We start from the raw sequence: 19,053 nt of genomic DNA, 5'->3' as shown, positions 1-19,053 counted from the left end.
TGTCATTATGACAGTAGATGTTGACCATGCTAAAACAGGCACAGGCAAGCCTCTGAACAGTTGACATCTCAGTAGCCATCAACATCTTGACAAGCATTTTGAAGTCTTGGTTGAGGGCCAAACAACCCCAACATTTCCACAGCAGCAATTCAAACCCTCCACAAAATTTGGCAGCAGACTATAGCTGCGTTCTGTCCAGCCTGGTGTACCATCACCAGCGACAGGTGGGTGTTGGAAATCATAAAAACTGGTGACTGCATCCCGTTTTTAGTTATCCTCTCCAACCCCTCTGGCTTGTCTCTCTTTAGGGACCCCTCTCATGAACATGTGCTTGTACAAGAGGCAGAACACCTCCCTAAGCTAGGTTCCATAGAAGAGGTACCGCAGGAGTGGGAGAGGTCTACTCTCATTATTTCCTAACAACCAAGAAATCAGGAGGGTGGAGGCCTATATTGGAACTTCAAAGGCTCAATCGCTTCGTACGCTCCCAACGGTTCAAGATGGTGACCCTCGCTGCGATTATTCCGGCCTTGGAAAAGGGAGCATGGTTGTCCACCCTTGATCTCCAGGATGCCTATTTTCACATAGCATGCTTTCTTTATTTCAAGATAAAGGACAAATACTTTCGGTACAGAGTGCTACCTTTCAGACTCTCAACAGCCCCATGAGTGTTCTCGATGGTTCTGGCAGTAGTTACTGCCACCCACTTATGGAAAAGGGGTATCACTGTATTCCCTTGCCTTGACGATTGTCTAGTAACGGGCACCACAGATCAAGAGACAGCACAGGCTGTCATAAGCATCAGAAATCTATTTGACAACCTCAGACTCCAGATAAACATACCAAAGTACACACTGATCCCAACTCAGACATTACAGTTTATAGGGGTACACTTAGACTGCACAACGGCCATAGCCTCTTCACCAGAGCACAGGTTTGCAGCAGTGAAGGACCTCATATTAACGACCTCACACTACCTACACATAGTAGGCCACATGGCGGCGGCCACATTCGTGGTACCACATACCCACCTACATGAGACCCCTATAGGCATGGCTTCACACAGTTTATAAACCATGCACTCATCACATAAACAAACAACTTACCATGCCAACCAAGATACAGACCTGACTCACATGGTGGACTCTACACGACAGTATGTGCAGGGGTCCCCTTCCAAAGTACCTCATCATCAGTAATGATTACTACAGACATTTCACTAATGGGCTGAGGTGCACACCTGGGTCATCGCTTGGTACAGGCTCAATGGACCCCGTATCCTACTCGAGCTCAACCTACTCAAACTCACGGCAGTATGAAATGCATGTATACACTTTGTCCCCATGATTTAGAACAAAACGGTTCAGATTTTTACAGATGAAGTAACTACAATGTACTATATCAACCAACAGGGAGGGGCCAGGTCATACAAACTCTGCCAAGAAGCAGTCCACTTACGGGAATGGCGCATCCCAGGGAATATACGCCTGGTTGCAAATTACCTCCCCAGCAAGGACAATATACTAGCGGGCAGCCTAATCAGGCAATTTCCACAAAATCACGAATGGGAAATAAACCCATCAATTTTGACTTGCCTCTTTAAGAAGTGGGGTTTCCAACACTGGGCCTATTCACCCCACACAACAATGCTCGTTGCCTATACTATTGCTCCAGAGCGGGCATGAGCCCCTACTCCCTAGGAGATACCTTTGCCATAACATGGAATGCATGGAATGCATCTCCCTCCCCGCCCCTCCGCCCCCCGCCCCCGTTTCCACTGATACTCAAAATCAAACAGGGCTGGGCCAGAGTAATCCTCATAGCACCCAACTGGCCCAGACAAATGTGGTGTCCATATCTCTTGCAGATGAGCATCCGACCACCGAATCGCTTCCCACCAGTCCAAGCTCTGCTCACGTAATGGTCAGGTTTGCCATCCTGACGTACACACACTGCACCTCCAATTATGTATATTAGCTGGCTAAACAGCATGGAGCAGACCCTTCTGGAACCAGTGCAACACATCCTCACAAATCCCAGGAGACCTACAAAGAAGAAAACATACACACAGAAATGGAAGCGTTTCACAACTTGGTGCTCGACCCACAACTGTGAGCCAGCCCAAATGCAGATATCACAGATACTGCATTATCTACTAGACTCGCACAATGCAGGCCTCTCCCTGAGCTCTATAAGAGGACATCTCGCCTCCATCTCAGCCCCCCCTCCCCCACTTCAATAACACTTGGTCTTTACTCACCCAGCTGTCAAAAGATTCCTATGATGTCTACAAAACATGTTTCCATCACTTGAAGACCCAACTTCAGCATGGGATCTAAACCTTGTACTAAGAATGCTCATGGGCAGGCCATTCGAGCTGCTAGCCATATGCTGTTTGTTTACTACACCTGTCGATGAAGGTTGCCTTCCTTGTCAGACGAGTAGGAGAATTGGGAGTGCTCGTGTCGCACCCACCATATGTAATAATCCATAAAGACAGAATACTTTGAGAACACATCCTAAATTCATCCCAAAAGTACTTACCTCCTTTCAGTGCAATGAACTGAAATACTTACCTGTCTTCTACCCAAAACTGCACAAGGTCCACAAGGAGGCAGCGCTTCATACCTTGGGATGTCCGCAGGGCACTTGCCTTTTACTTACGACACCCAAAGGCATTCCACAAGTCTCCGTGACTATTCATCTCATCTACAGAGAGATCACGGGGGTTACCCATATCAAAACAAAGGCTATCTAAATGGGTATCTAGCTGCATAGACCTGGCATATACATTAGCGCAAAAGGAGCCACCTCCCAACGTAAGAGCTAACTCCACAAGAGCCATGGCGGCTACAACTGCATTTTTATGAGGCGTTCCAATGGAACATATCTGCAAGGACATCTATCCACCTGGACATCTATGCACATATTCATGCCACACTGTGCCATCCAGATGTTCGCAGACTCCGAAATGAAATTTGGCCGAACAATACTCTTGGTCACAGAATCACACACTCTGAAGCTCCCACCTCCAAACACAACCACTGCTTCATAATCACCAATGGTGGAGCACTCACAGGGACACTCCTCGAAGAAGAAGGGAATGTTGCTCACTTGTGCAATAACTGGCGTTCTTCGAGATGGTTGTCCCTGTGGGTGCTCCACCACCCACCCTTCTTCCCCTCGACTTTGGACTTACATGCATCTGGGTCAGAGAAGGAACTGAGGACGGCCGGCTGCTTATGCGGAGTAGCCGACACAGATCGCTTGCCCTCGGGCTCCACGCGTGCTGCCAGCCATGGGCACTGCTATCACAACTCTCTGATCAGAGGTGCAGCGGTGCTGGCACAGCTAAGGTGGAGCACCCATGGGGACAACCATCTCGAACTTCAGTTACTGCACAGGTGAATAATCTTCCCTTATTTATTAGCGGAGATAAGGAAATAGGAAGGAAGATCAGTGTAAATGGGATCGAATTAGAGAACGTAGAGAAGTTCACATATTTGGGGAGCAACATGATGTATGATCTTGTAAGAAGGAAATGGTGACTAGAATAGCGAAAGCAAGAGCCAGTTTGAAGGCAGTAGATAAGATCAGGAAAAGTAAAGCGATTAGGTTAGGAATGAAGTTGTGCTTCCTGAAAATGTGTGTATTTAGCAGCATGTTGTACGGATGTGAGACATGGATGATAACGAACGATTAGAAGAGAAGGATATTGGTGTTTGAGAGGAGTTGTTATAGAAAGATCCTGAGAATACGATGAATGCAGAAGGTCACCCACGAGGAATTATATAGCTAAAAGAGAACCTACTGCAGAAGATTATACAACGGAAGTTACAGCTATTCGGGCATATCTGCAGAATGAATGATGAGCAAAAAGTTAAGACCCTGGTATTTGGCAAAATGGATGGTCCAAATAGGAGAGGCAGACCCCACAGAGAATGGGTAGATGATATAATAGATTGGTGCGGAGGTAGTCTACAGAAACTAAGCCACTTCGCACCAGACAGTGGAAGGAAATAGTGAAGGAGGCATCGGACACCAATAGGCGTTGAGCCCATGGTTGTTGATGACGACGACGATGATTATGATGAATGCTCATCTCTGTCAAGTTTTAGATGCATCAGCAGTATATTAGGAATGATCAAGAATGATAAGAACTCAATCACATGCACAAACACATTAGCACTTATATTTTATTAAAAAACTTAAATGGTACATAAATGTTTCACATTTTGCATTTGAAGTTGTCTCCTGATATTTTTTGTTTAAATTTTCAAATGTTATTACTTCTAGTATTCTGAGAACTTTCGTCTGTTAAAGATATAGTATCATAAGAACAGCATACTGGGTCAGACCAACGGTCCATCCAGCCCAGTATTCTGTCTGCCTACAGTGGCCAATGCCAGGTGCCCCCAGAGGGAGGGAACACAACAGGTAATCCTCATGTGATCCCTCCCCTGTCACTCACTCCAGAGAAACAGAGGCTGTGTCCTTAAAACTTCTACAACTAGTTTTCCTCTTCCCCATTCTCACTGTCATTTTGATTCATAGACAGAAACAGAAATAAGAGTGTTCCTGCATTTTCAACTCCTATTAGATTTCTTAGCTTTGAGTGAATAATAACTAACAATAAAATATTCTTTCTGTGCCTGCAGAGGAAGCCACCACTGTGAAAAGTTGGCTTAGCAGCTAAAGGAACTCTGTTTCAAAGTGCCTGGTTAATGATTCTCACCAATTCAGAGGAATGACTTTGTTCAAAACATCATCAATAAATATGCACTGATTATATAATTTTGCCCCTGTCCTGAAATTTATTATGACTGCCATAACTGAAGGGTGTTTTTGAGATGCCTGTGCCATGGCAGTAGCATCTTTTTCAGAAGTTAGACATCTACCGTTGTCTTTGGAGTTAAAAATGCTCAGAAGAAAATTAGGTGGAGTTAGCATTTGATCCACTTGCTTCTTTATTGCCTATAGTTTAATTCTCTGGTGAGGTATTTCTTTTGTCAATGTCTCTTCAAGTGTCCTCCAATTTTTCGACAGCATTAGCAATGCATCAACGATTTATCTGAAGTTTTGTGGAAGAAAACAAGCCTTCACTCTGCATTGTGTTTAAGCAACAAGTAGCCAGAGGCAGTTTTATTATGAGCTGCAGCAAGGGAAAAACTGGTTCGGACGGGAGGGGGGGGAGGAGGGGGCGCCAAGGAGCGGCACTACTGGAGCAACCCAGCAGCATCCCAGCTGCTTTGCCCCAGGCGTCCCCAAGTCAGCTGGTGCTGAAACTGACCAGCGCTGACTACAGGAAGCCCGAGGCAGAATTGCTCTGCCCCGGGCTTCCTGGAATCAGCTGCTGATCAGTTTCAGCAGCTGCTGATCAGTTTCAGCAGCTGCTGATCAGTTTCAGCAGCTGCTGATCAGTTTCAGCAGCTGCTGATCAGTTTCAGCAGCTGCTGATCAGTTTCAGCAGCTGCTGATCAGTTTCAGCAGCTGCTGATCAGTTTCAGCAGCTGCTGATCAGTTTCAGCAGCTGCTGATCAGTTTCAGCAGCTGCTGATCAGTTTCAGCAGCTGCTGATCAGTTTCAGCAGCTGCTGATCAGTTTCAGCAGCTGCTGATCAGTTTCAGCAGCTGCTGATCAGTTTCAGCAGCTGCTGATCAGTTTCAGCAGCTGCTGATCAGTTTCAGCAGCTGCTGACTTGGGGACGCTTGCGGTTCTTAAGTTGATTCTGTATGTAAGTCGGAACTGGCGGTCAGTTTCAGCAGTGGCTGAATCTGGACGCCAGTTCTGACTTACATACATATTCAACTTAAGAACAAACCTACAGTCCCTATCTTGTACGTAACCCGGGGACTGCCTGTATTCCAGCAAGCAAAAAGCTTTTATTTACCTGAAAAGAATCATATGTACAATGTTACAGGCTACTTATGAGGGACAGTTGGTTTCACACTTCTTCAGAACAGACAGGCAGTCTGCACCCACTCCCTGTCCATTCAGTGGCTTATAGGAAACTAAATCTACACACTCCAAAGAAGGGGTCTGCTGGGTCTAGAGTGTCAGATCTTATCAGCAGCTCATGAAATAAGGGGAGTCGTCACTTCCTCACATATCCGCTCAGTCTCGAGGTTCGGCTGACCCCCCCCTTGCGTTCAGAACTCCCTCGTGGGAGAGCCCTGGTGCGGCTGGAATCAGCTTACATCTCAGAGACCTGGGCAGCGGCATTCACGCTCCACTCATTACATTCACACTCAGCATGCTTTTCACACACAAATTTTCCCACTTTTAGATGCATCTCTTTTTATGGACCTCGTCCATATTAGGGGCGGCAAACAACACTGTTCCCCCAGGGGCGGCAAACAACACGTTTCCCCCCAGAACCACATCAGTTCCCAGCACTGCATAAACCTAGGTGCCTTATGTCCGGACGCAATACAACCTTCTTCCCGTACCCGGGGCAGCACCACCAAAACCACAGCAGTTCCCAGCACTGTATAAACTTAGGCCTACTCGGGGGTAACAAAACAACCTCCCCGGAACCACTTTGCATCTGACCTTGTTGCAGATTCAAGAAGTTCGGATGGCGTGAGCCCACAGGAAGCAGACGACCCTACAGGCAGTCCTCCTCCACACCCCAGTAGAGATTTCAAAAAGTCTCTTACCTCTCATTTGGCGCCCTGGGAGTGAAGGGGGATGGTCTGCAGCCGCTGTCGCTGTCTTCAATCGGGCGTTGCCATCCGAGTCACGGCACCAAATTGTGGAAGAAAACAAGCCTTCACTCTGCGTTGTGTTTAAGCAAAAAGTAACCAGAGGCAGTTTTATTACGAGCTGCAGCAAGGGAAAAACTGGTTCGGACAGGGGGAGGAGAGCTGCCCCCCTTCTGAGGCAGATCTTCAAATACAAGCAATTCTGAAGCAGTTTATATACTGTCTATTAGATATAATAACAATAACAATTAGTCTCCTTCCCATTACAAACACCAGTGGCTAACAGTTATTTAGTTCCACCCAGATGCTCCTTATCTCAAGGTCTCTGCCAGAGTCCGCATTCTATCCTTATCTCCGTATAGAGGCAAGAGGCAAAGGCAGTGTCTAATAACAGATCTCCCGTTGTCAGGCCACAGACTTATCCTGACTCTTGCTCTCTTGTTAACAAGACCAAGATGGCTGCACACAAATTCCCTTGTTCCCTTTTCCTGCCTCCACAGTTTGTTTAAAGCTATGGATATAGGCTTAAGTATACGGAACATATCCTCTACGTTCCTCTTCAATCCAATGTTAGATACTTTGAATGAGATAATTTCATCTATTTGATCATGGATTTCTTCACAAACTTTTATGAGTCTAGATCAGTTCTTAATAAATTGTTCAAAACAATCAAGCACAGAATTCCATCAGACATTTTGAGGCAGAATTAATTTGTATCCTCCTGCTTTCTTCAATGAAGTTGAAGCAATATGTTTTACAGAAGCATTTTGCAACTTCAACATTTTCTTTTATTCTTGGAGAAGATGTACTCAGGTCTTTGGCTAAAAGATTGATTAAATGGGCACTGCAGACATTTGTTATGGAGCATGCTTCTGTTTCTTCATTTCAGCATCTTCTTGTCTTTACCACGTTTGCAGCATTGTCTGTGATAAAACAGCGTATGTAATAGTTGAAATTTGTTCATTTTTATTACAGCTTTCACTGTCACTTTTTAAATATTCTGTTGTGTGGGCCTTTCCTGGTGTATCTATTGTTTCTGAAAGATGAGCAACTCCATCTTTTGTTAACACACAGGCACATATTACAGGATCTATTTGCACGTTAGCCATCTATCAAGGCGTGGACTGGCAATTTCCCCCGCATTGTTTCTTGCACATTTTCAAGTTCCTTCTTATACACTGGATCTGACAAACTTCCACCAGTGTGTGCTCTACCAGGTGGTATGTAGCTTGGTTATAAAGACTCCAACATTTCAGTGAAATGTTTATTGGTAACAGTGTGAAGAGGAGAATTTGTGACATAGATGAAAAGATTGCTCAGTTCATTTAAGCTGTTTTGTTGGACTTCGCTGGAACTTACTACAAACCCATCAATGGTGGTAGTATTACTAGAGGATTGTAATATTTTGCTTGCTACTGATACTTTTGTTGTCTGAACTATGTTTAAGTTGTAGCACTACTGCTAAAAGTATCAATGGATGGCTCTGTGACACTGTAAATCTCTTATGGTTAAATGGAATCCAGGAACAAAATTCAAAAATGATTTTGAACTGTTGTTCTTCTCACTCTGTTGTACAGATACTCATTAACATTTTTTAAAAGAATGCAGATCAGTTTCCAAGTTCCCAAAAAAGTAAAGACTGACTGTGCTTCTCATATACTTACTTGAAAATTAAGCCCCATTGTACTCACTGGCACTTCTGTTTTTTGAGAAAACAAATATAGGATGGGTTTCCTCTTGGAAAGCTGAGTTATGCTGAAGTAAAATAAGGCATAGACTTATGGCATTGTGACCATTATGTTGTGTAAGGGGCATTTATTATGTAATATAAAATAAGAAAATGATACCCATTGTCAGCTGGCAACTTTAGATTACTTTTACTGCAGCTTTCTGTACTGTATACTTGGGTGATAGATTCTAAAGCTACTTAATTTATTAAACAAGCCATAAAGATTAGCTAAGATAAACTTGTTCGTCTAGCAACCTCCAATATAGCAGTGGTCTCCAATCTTTTTAAGCACAAGATGACTTTTTGAATTTGTCAGTTCAGGATCTACTTCAAACCCAAATACTCCTGCCCCCTCCCCTTCACCGAAGCCCCGCCCTCCTCACTCTGGGAAGATGGGGTACAGGGGAGGGGGACAGAGTGACATCAGCACCCCTCTGCCTCTGTCTCCCCCACCCTGCACAACAAGCAGAAAGCTCCCAGGGGCAGCTTTGAGGCTCTGGGCAGGAGCAGCAGGGCAGTGGGCGGAAGGGCAGCTGAAGTTCTGGTACTTGATAGCCTGCTAGCCAGACTAGTCAGGATCACCTGTCTACCAGTAGATCCTGATCTACTGGTTGGTGACCGCTGCCATATAGCAAACAGCTTGGGAATTTATTTTTCAAATCACACATACTAAGAGGCATAGAGAGAGTCGTGAAGAATGATGCATTGCAAAGTGAATTATTTAAGTTATTAACCAGTTGATCCACATTGTTCTTCAGACACATTCACATTATTATTTTCTAATAAGCAGTTTTTCTTAGGATATTTCATTCTTGCAGCTAGGCCCTGCATCATCATGTACGGCTTACACTTGACATGTTTTCCTTTTTTACCCAGGGAACGGAGTTCTTCAAAATATTCCCAGATAGGGGCTCTCTTACGCCCAGAAACCATGACAGTTTTTCTGTGGTAAAACTGGGGGGGCATATAGAAAGCTGTGTCTACGCTGAATGTCTTTGCTTTTTCTTTCTAGCCCACTCCATTTTTCCTTTCTGTGCTGCCCTTGTCCTTTCCTATATATTGTTTCTCTGTCTAAACTAGTCTTAACTAACTCCTCTTCCTTGCTTGGCCCAGCTCCACTACTACATAAGCACAGAACAGCAGTCCTATCCAGCCTATGTCTGTCTTTGCACATGTGATTTCAGTCTGCTGAGAAAAAGAAAGTGAAAGCTCAGAACTTTCAAGAAGCAAGAGCTGGTAGTTAAACTGGAGAGATTAAAGCCATTCACTCTTTTTTTTTTAATGAGATTGTAAATCTAGGTGTAGCATGATTGTGATGAGATTTAATTGTAACAGTTACTTTTAAATGAGTAGCAATTTTATATTAACAATGGTTTTTTTATTTAAAAAAACATAAATTTGTATTCACCCTGGTCATGGTTCTCAGTGTCCGGCTTACAAAAGAAGTGCAAGTCACTATTTGATTTGCCTTTTAGTAATCAGAATCTAATCAGTGCTAGGACAGATGAATCTCTGTTTAAGACTGGCTATGCACAGTCAGGTCATTGGGTTTCTACACTCTTTTTTTAAAAAAGACACACTTTCTCCCTCAATCTTTATTATTTGGCTGGATGAATGCTCAATATTTTTTCATATTCCCAAAACCAGGGGCATTGATTGGGGTTTTGGAGGGATCAGTTCTGGTCCGGTTCTGTTCAGTGTCTTGATCAACAATTTAGATAATGGCATAGAGAGTACGGTTACAAAGTTTGCAGATGATACTAAGCTGAGATTGATTACAACTGCTTTGGAGGATAGTATTAAAATTCAAAATGATCTAGACAAATTGGAGAAATGGTCTGAGGTAAATAGGATAAAATTCAGTAAGGACAAATGACAAGTGCGCAAATGAGTGTTCCGCTTAGTAAGGAACAATCAGTTGTGCATATACACAATAGGAAACGACAACCTAGGAAGGAGTAATGTGAAAAGGAATCTGGGAGTCGTAGTGGACCACTAGCTAAATAGGAGCCCACAGTGTAGCTAAAAAGCAAACATAATTCTGGGATGCATTCTGAGTATTGTAAGCAAGATGCAAGAAGTAATTCTTTTGTTCTATTCTGTGCTGATGAGGCCTCAACTGAAATATTATGTTCAGTTTTGGATGCCACATTTCAGGAAAGACATGGACAAATTGGGGACAAGTCCAGAGAAGAGCAACACAAATTATTAAAGGTCTAGAAACATAATCTATGAGGGAAGATTAAACAAACCCAATTTTTCAATCTGGAAAAGAGAAGGGGGGGGGGGATACTTGAAAATGTAACCCAAATGTTGTTACAAAGAGGAGGAATAAAAAATATTATTTCACCTCTGAAGACAGAACAAGAAGCAGTGGGCTTACATTTCAGCAGGAGAGGTTTAAGTTGGATATTAGAAACAACTTCCTGTCTTGGTGATTGAGCAATAGAATAAATTGCCAGGGAGGTTGCGGAATCTCTTATCTTGGAGATTAAGAGCAGGTTAGATGGTCTAGAATGGATAATGCTTATCCCTACCAGGAGTGCAGAGGACTGGACTAAATGACCTCTTGAGGTCCCTTTCAATTTTCTGATCCCACAATTCTTTTGTTCACACCTTTTGATACCTTTTCCTTCCATTTTCTTGAATTTTAAGAATGTTATGGAAAATTAGGCCAAAAAACCTCCCCAAACCTCAAGTTGTGTGGGTGGCTTCTACACAGCTTCACTGGTTTTGGGTCTCAGATCATCAATTTATCATTCTCCTAGATTAGGAAGATATTATCACAGAGTCACTGTCTGCAGTTATATCTTCCCTGGGAAGGTTTGGCAACAAAAATGCTGTGAACTTGTAAAAGTGAAAATCGGTCAAACTGTTTTTTGTGCTTCCCATTGTCAACATTTCATGGCCACATTGCTAGCTGTCTTGTCAACAGGTAGAGCAAAGCAATGTGTGTAAGCAGCCCATAGTGCAATATTGTTAGAAGGCAAAGCTGATCGCTGCGCTTCTTGGGATTCTCAGGTGCTAGGAGCAATATCATAAGTGCAGGCCGTCCTCGCTATAAATTAAAGATATGTTCCAAAAAACTTGGACTTTTAGCGAAACAACTTAACGCAGGGACTTTTTTTTTCCCACGGCTGACTTCCATTTGCACAAATTATTATTATTTTTTTGCATGACTTAAGAGCGGGGAATGGGAGGACTTACAATGGATCAGTTCCTACAAGCGTTAACAACTTTAGTGTGGAACGGATGTATACTGGGGCAGCTTGCAGGGTGTCCCCATTATATCTCTTAGTTCTCCGTGCTGAGGAATGTCAAAGAAACACAGCAGTTTCTCCAGCCTTCCCTCTGCAGCAGCAGTCTTCCTGCTGCTATGTTTCTAGCAGGGCAGAACAGAACAGAACAGAAGCATTCAAATGATTTGCTTTTTTTGTTTGTTCCCCAAACAGAACAGCTCACTCAGTTGTCAGATACTTCCCAGAGCTTTGAAAGAGGAGGGGTGTATGTCTGGAGGGCAGGAAAGATCACAAAATACTCAGCAAAAAATCACAGAACACTGAGCATAGCCACCAGGTCAGGCATTGTGGAATACTGATGGAAGTCAGTTCTCTCCATAAAACAGAGTCCCCACTGCCTTTTTGTCCGTAATAAAGTGTGTGGGGGAAGACAAAAAGAGATCCAAGTTTTTTGTCACCCAAACCGGGTGTCCTCCCCCCAACAAAATGTTTACACTCTCACTGTTTTGTAAACAAAAGGCAGGTTTTGGCCACAAAACATGCCAGTGTAGACAAGCCTTGATTAACACTCAATCCTTACAGCATTTCGCAGCCTGGGTGATATCTGAATGCTCTGAATAGATAAGTGTTCTTTCAGAGTAGAAAATTATTCTCTAGGACTATGTACACTCCCTGCCTCGATAAAGGAAAAAAGTTTCTCTTGGACAAAGTCTAAAGGTTATGTTCCATGTAAATGTGCTATTCCAACAATATTAGATTACTATTATCTTTAAAGTACTACGGAGTATCTGTTTCTTCATCCAAAGTCCTTTTGACAATGCTATCTCATTCCATTCTCCTGCAGAGGGATTTACAATTTTCTCTCACCGGTCTGTGCATAGATTTCTTAATGGGCTTGTCCACACATTTCCTCCTGTGGGAAAGCTCACTTCAGTGTGGGACACGTTCTGTGCTTTCTTTGCTGACGGACTCCCTCTTGCCCCCCTTTGAACCTCTGGTAAATTGTCCAATTAATCTATCATCACTGAAGGTAGAATTCCTGGTGGCAGTTGCATCAGCTTATAGACAAATGAATTACAAGCCCTAATGATAAATCCACCATGCAGTTTTTCAAATGGGTGTGTCTGTCTGTGTGTCCAAGCTCCCTGTGGGCAGGGGCTGCTACCATCCTCTGCTTCTGTCGCTGTATCAGGAGCTGGTTTTTAAACTGTTTCCCCTTGCAGATCAGCTCCCGCCTGCCACTCTGCACTGCTGCCTCTGATAGAGAGGCAGGAGGCAGGGGGCTACCAGGGGTAGGGCTGGAGTGGACTGGCTGCCAGCCCCAACCGTGGGGACTATCGAATAGTCGTGTAAGCAATAATATCATGTAGTATCGAACATCCCTACTACGTGATATTAAAGTGTAAAATGCCACTTTCATTTAGTGATGCTGTAGGTGGGTTGCAGGGACTCTTAGGAATATTGAAATTCAGCACCGCGTCCTAGTGTAATTCCAGTTCCTTGTAAGGAGAGTTAACTGCCAGATGATTTGGAGGAAATTAAATATGCTTAATGCTTTTATTAAATTGCTGGCAGTGACTCCTCTTCTTAAAATTCAGCCTCTGGAAAGAGTGGATTATTTGACTTGGGCTAACTTTCTTCGGATTAGTGCTGCATTTGTTTAAAATTACTGATTTACAATGTTAATGTTTTTAATAAAATATTTTATGCACAATTGGATTATATTTGAGATACAAATCCCGTTCAGAAGGGTAGTGTTTGTGTCTGAGTGTGTTCATGACTTGTTTCCAGACCCTTCATTTAAGTTTTCTTCTTCACAGACCTTCACCCCTTTAGTAGATAAGCTGGGGTTAGGCACTGTGGTTCCTGTGGAGTTTCTTCTGGACCGAGACCTGAGGTTCCTGTCGGATGCCAGTGGATTATGTCTGTTTCAGGTACTTGAAGAGGCAATTTCAGGCAGAATACACATTCTACTTCATACCATGTTGCTTTCCATGTCGATTCTTTTTCAAGATATGTGTGGGGGCAGCCCTACGGGGTATTGAGTTGAAAGAGAGCGCACGAAAACATACAAGAAAAGGCCCTGACCTCCAGCTCCATTCAGAAAGTCTTAAGGTCCCAGTTCTTCCCCATCCTTTGTTTTAGGAGTTAGTTGCTGAGTGCTTTCCTGATTTCAGAGGGAATTATTGCTATGCATGTCCAAATCTGCTTGTGCCTAATAGGGATGTTAAAATGCATTTTTTGCGTTTACGTATAACTGCTGAAATTTTCAGCGGTTACACTTTTACATGCGACAGGGTGGATGGGGGGTGGGAGCTGGTGCTCATGGAGAGCCGGCTCTTTTCTGTCTCCTCCCACTGCTGCCTCTGTATTGGACAGGGGGACAGGTGGCTTTTAAGTGATCACTACATGAGCACCAGCTCCTGCTACCCACTACTTCTAATGCTGCTGCCTCTGAAGTCGGCTTAAAAATCAGCTCCCCTTGGGCATTGGCTCCTGCCCCCCTACTGCCCGGCTGCCTCTGATACAGAGGCAGTGAGTGGGGGAGGGCTGTATGTAACCATGAGGGTTAACTTATGAGCTCAGGCTCATTGGTTAATCGTGTACTCGGATACACATTCACATCCCTAGTGCCTACTGATCTTGATTAGTTTCTGACATATTAAGAAAGCTTGTTTACTCCTAGTTTTGGTGGAGATGAAAGATTCTTCTCCCTCAGAGCCTCCAGAGAGAAGCCAGAGAGCTGTGGCCATCAGTGGTATAACTGCTGTATTGTCTGTTGGCTCTCTTGCATTCAGAACTTTTTCATGTCCATTGGCAGATGGGAGCGGAGAGCCAGAGCCAAGTTCTGCAGGAGCATTCTGCACTGAGAGACTCTGTCAATGCATTAATTAGTGACCAGAAACTTCAGGATATATTTAGCAGAGGTAAGACCAACTCATTTGCAGCTGAGGGGGGGGGGGGGGGGGAAGGCTTGGGTTATGGGGAGAAGTCCAAATAATGGGTATTACTGTTTGTTTTGGAAATTCCACTCTACATAGTTAATGTGTCCAAAATTCTTTGTGAGAATAGTTTAATTGCTTTCTTGCAGTTAATTGGAAAGGTAGATTACTGTTTAACTGGAATTGTCTGTAGTTGTTACTCATTCACAATAACTGTAGTTAAGGTAGCAAAACAGCCTCCCTTTGTAATCCAACCTCCTGTGTTTTCAACTTCCCAAAATATCAAACCATTGAGCTGAAAATGTAAATGCTTAGTTTGCCAGAAGGTAAATTCTTCTAAAAAATAAAACATAATCCTTTAAGCCATCTTTGAGATCTCTAAGGCCCCCCCAAACCCTAATTTGCAGTCTCAGATTCTAATGGTCTTTTTAAGTATGACTGCACTAAGTGGCTGAGATTTTAAACTAGATGTGACCTATCCTTACTCAGTAGGCCATTCTGACCTGCTCCAATGGCTGGACCATACAGAGGTTTGTGTGTCCCTACAGCTAGCTGTTGGCTAACAGACCTTGGGTGTTTTAGCTTAGGCGGTAGAGGCTCATCATTTTCAATGCAGAGGCTGCAGAGTTTGAACTCTGCTTCTGATAATCTTCCTGGGGCATCACATTAAATTGGTACAGACATAATTTTTGGTGGGGACTAGTGTGGTTTAACAGACTGTTAGGAAGAAAATTCTCATATGGGCTGGGTTACTCTATTAATTGGTCAGTGTGGAATTTCTTGCCCTTTCTTCTGAAGCATTTGGCTATGGTCACTATTGGTGTCAGCATACTGAATAGTTAGACCTCAGTGATTTGATTTGATCTTGCAGTTCCTGTGTTCCAAGATTTGGGGAAAAAACAGCACATTGGACATATGCAGTAGAAAATTTCCTTACATCAGTAGAACAATTGTGCATACATGTCCAGGTAACTAGGCACGTTAGTTCCAAGAACTTGGTTTTCTTTGTTTACAGTCTACATTCAGACAGCATACAAGTGAGGGTTCTTCTTTGAGTAGTATCTTTATGGGTATTCCCCTTTAGGTGCACACGTGCTCAGCAAACCTTTATACAAGAATGGCCATACAGGGTCGTACCAAAAATCCATCTAGCCTAGTGGCTTGTCTTCTGACAGTGGCCAATGTCAAGTGCCCTTAGATCAGAGACTTTTGGTAACCAGGCCTATTTAGTCTGTGCATGTGCTGTATATGTTATGTATCACTTCACTATGGCTATGTAGTCATGCGCAGGCAAACCACGCTTTGTTTCTTCTCCCACCTTGGCCTGAGATGGGCTTCAGCAATGTTTGCTTTGAGCTTGCCTCATTTGTGTTATTTTTCCCTTGGTCTTATTTTAGTTAGTTATTAGTGGGTTAGATTTTTTTTTCCCCCCTTCTCTCCTGGGAGGGTATATCTGGTTCTGTGGGGTACAAATGTTGCCTGCCATGCTAGGAGGTTGTCCTTTTGAGCAACAGGCATTCCCTGTCTGTTGCCTTGAGGAAACACACGTCCCCACAGCAGTGCAACTTTTGCCTAAAACTTAAATCCAGGGCCAGGAAGATACAGGAAATCAAATTGAGGCTGCCATGATGAAGCGTTCCCTCTGCCCACTTAAGAACTAGGCCAAAGGACCCAGTGCCCTTTCCTGCACCATATACCAGTCTCTGGCAAGCCAAGTGGCCCTCTTGTATCAGCATAACATTTTCGTAAGGAGTCATGAGCTTTTGTTTTCACATCCGTCTCTTAATTCTCTGTTTCTCAAAGTAGTAAATGAACACGTCAGTAAGGTGTGGTTTTTTGTGTTTTTGTTTTGCTTTGCTTCTCATTTGTGTGGCCCCCGGCTGATTTTTATGTGGCCAGCAGCCTGTGACCCAAAAAAGGTTCTCCACCCTGATCTACAGCATTGAACTCAACTCTACTCTACTCTAAAACCCCTCTCCTCCTGCTGAAGCTGCTGCTGGGTAGTCACCTGAAATGGAGCACATATAGGGACACTTCTTGAAGGAGAGGTTACTCATCATTTAAGTGACTAGGCTTCTTTGAGGGATTTATGTGTCTGTTCTCTCTATAGATGCTCCACTACATGCCCCCTTTCCTCTCTACTCAAGGCCATAAGAACAGCCATACTGGATCAGACCAAAGGTCCATCTAGCCCAGTATCCTGTCTTCCGATAGTGGCCAATACAGATGTTCCAAAGAGAATGAATAAAATAGGGAATCATCAAGTGATCTATCCCCTGTTGCCTTTTCCCAACTTATGGCAAACAGAGGATAGGGACACCGTCTCTGCCCATCCTGGGTAATAACCATTGATGGACCTATCCTCAATGAATTTATCAAGTTCTTTGTTGAACCCTGTTGAATTGCTGGTCTCCACAACATTCTCTGGCAAGGAGTTTCAGAAGTTGACCGTGCATTGTGTGAAGAAATATTTCCTTTTGTTTGTTTTAAACCTGCTAAAGGTTGGACCTCCCTGGTCCAGCACTCTTGGAACCTCAGGTCCTGGATGAGGGATTTTGCTGGACCAAGGAAGGTCATTTCTGGGACTCCCCTGCCATTGTCCACCTCTTCTCCCTCCACCCTCACCCCCCCTCCCCCCGGCATGGTTACACTGCCAGTCTCTCAGCCAGTTTCTGCCGGCCCCTTAGCTCAGAGCTCTCGGCCCCACCATGGCAGCACTGCCCCATTGTCATAGAATCATAGAATAATAGGACTGGAAGGGACCTCAAGAGGTCATCGAGTCCAGCCCCCCGCCCTCAAGGCAGGACCAAGCTCCGTCTACACCATCCCTGACAGATGTCTGTCTAACCTGTTCTTAAATATCTCCAGAGAGGGAGATTCCACCACCTCCCTTGGCAATTTATTCCAATATTTGACCACCCTGACAGTTAGGAATTTTTTCCTAATGTCCAATCTAAACCTCCCCTGCTGCACTTTAAGCCCATTACTCCTTGTCCTGTCCTCAGAAACCAAGAGGAACAAATTTTCTCCTTCCTCCTTGTGACACCCTTTTAGATATTTGAAAACCGCTCTCATGTCCCCCCTTAATCTTCTTTTTTCCAAACTAAACATGCCCAGTTCATGAAGTCTGGCTTCATAGGTCATGTTCTCTAGACCTTTAATCATTCTTGTTGCTCTTCTCTGGACCCTTTCCAATTTCTCCACATCTTTCTTGAAATGTGGCGCCCAGAACTGGACACAGTACTCCAGCTGAGGCCTAACTAGTGCAGAGTAGAGCGGCAGAATGACTTCACGAGTTTTGCTTACAACACACCTGTTGATACAACCTAGAATCATATTTGCTTTTTTTGCAACAGCATCACACTGTTGACTCATATTCAACTTGTGGTCCACTATGACCTCTAGATCCCTTTCCGCCATGCTCCTTCCTAGACAGTCGCTTCCCATCTTGTATGTATGGAACTGATTGTTCCTTCCTAAGTGGAGCACTTTGCATTTCTCTTTATTAAACCTCATCCTGTTTACCTCTGACCATTTCTCTAACTTGGTAAGGTCATTTTGAATTATGTCCGTATCCTCCAAAGAAGTCGCAACCCCACCCAGTTTGGTATCATTGCAAACTTAATAAGCGTACTCTCTATCCCAATATCTCCATCATTGATGAAGATATTGAACAGTACGGGTCCCAAAACAGACCCTTGCGGAACTCCACTTGTTATCCCTTTCCAGCAGGATTTAGCACCATTAACAACAACTCTCTGACTACGGTTATCCAGCCAATTATGCACCCACCTTATCGTGGCCCTATCTAAGTTATATTTGCCTAGTTTATCAATAAGAATATCATGCGAGACCGTATCAAATGCCTTACTAAAGTCTAGGTATACCACGTCCATCGCTTCTCCTTTATCCACAAGACTTGTTATCCTATCAAAGAAAACTATCAGATTAGTTTGGCATGACTTGTTCTTCACAAACCCATGCTGGCTATTCCCTATCACTTTATTACCTTCCAAGTGTTTGCATATGATTTCCTTAATTACCTGCTCCATTATCTTCCCTGGGACAGACGTTAAACTGACCGGTCTGTAGTTTCCTGGGTCGTTCTTATTCCCCTTTTTATAGATGGGCACAATATTTGCCCTTTTCCAGTCTTCTGGAATCTCCCCTGTCTGCCATGATTTTTCAAAGATCATAGCTAAAGGCTCAGATACCTCCTCTATCAGCTCCTTGAGTATCCTGGGATGCATTTCATCAGGACCTGGTGACTTGCTGACATCTAACTTTCCTAAGTGATTTTTAACTTGTTCTTTGTGTATCCTATCTTCTAAACTTACCCTCTCTCTGCTTGTATTCACTACGTTAGGCACACCTCCAGACTTCTCGGTGAAGACCGAAACAAAGAAGTCATTGAGCAGCTCCGCCATTTCCAAGTTCCT

The 19,053-nt window shown here is 43.8% G+C and overlaps 1 protein-coding gene across 1 annotated transcript in view; it reads left to right on the top strand.

Annotated features, from left to right (window-relative positions):
• KDM3B (lysine demethylase 3B) overlaps positions 1–19,053 on the top strand; it is a 139,703-nt gene that overhangs the window by 31,914 nt on the left and 88,736 nt on the right. The window contains exons 3-4 of the mRNA XM_075917875.2: positions 13,493–13,606; positions 14,494–14,599. Of these exons, the coding sequence (XP_075773990.2) occupies positions 13,493–13,606; positions 14,494–14,599 (220 nt within the window). The remainder of the gene's footprint in view (positions 1–13,492; positions 13,607–14,493; positions 14,600–19,053) is intronic.

Source organism: Pelodiscus sinensis, chromosome 16, assembly GCF_052426305.1.
Source record: "Pelodiscus sinensis isolate ZL-2025 chromosome 16, ASM5242630v1, whole genome shotgun sequence".
NCBI lineage: Eukaryota > Metazoa > Chordata > Testudines > Trionychidae > Pelodiscus > Pelodiscus sinensis.
This window is presented reverse-complemented; position numbering and strand designations above follow the sequence as displayed.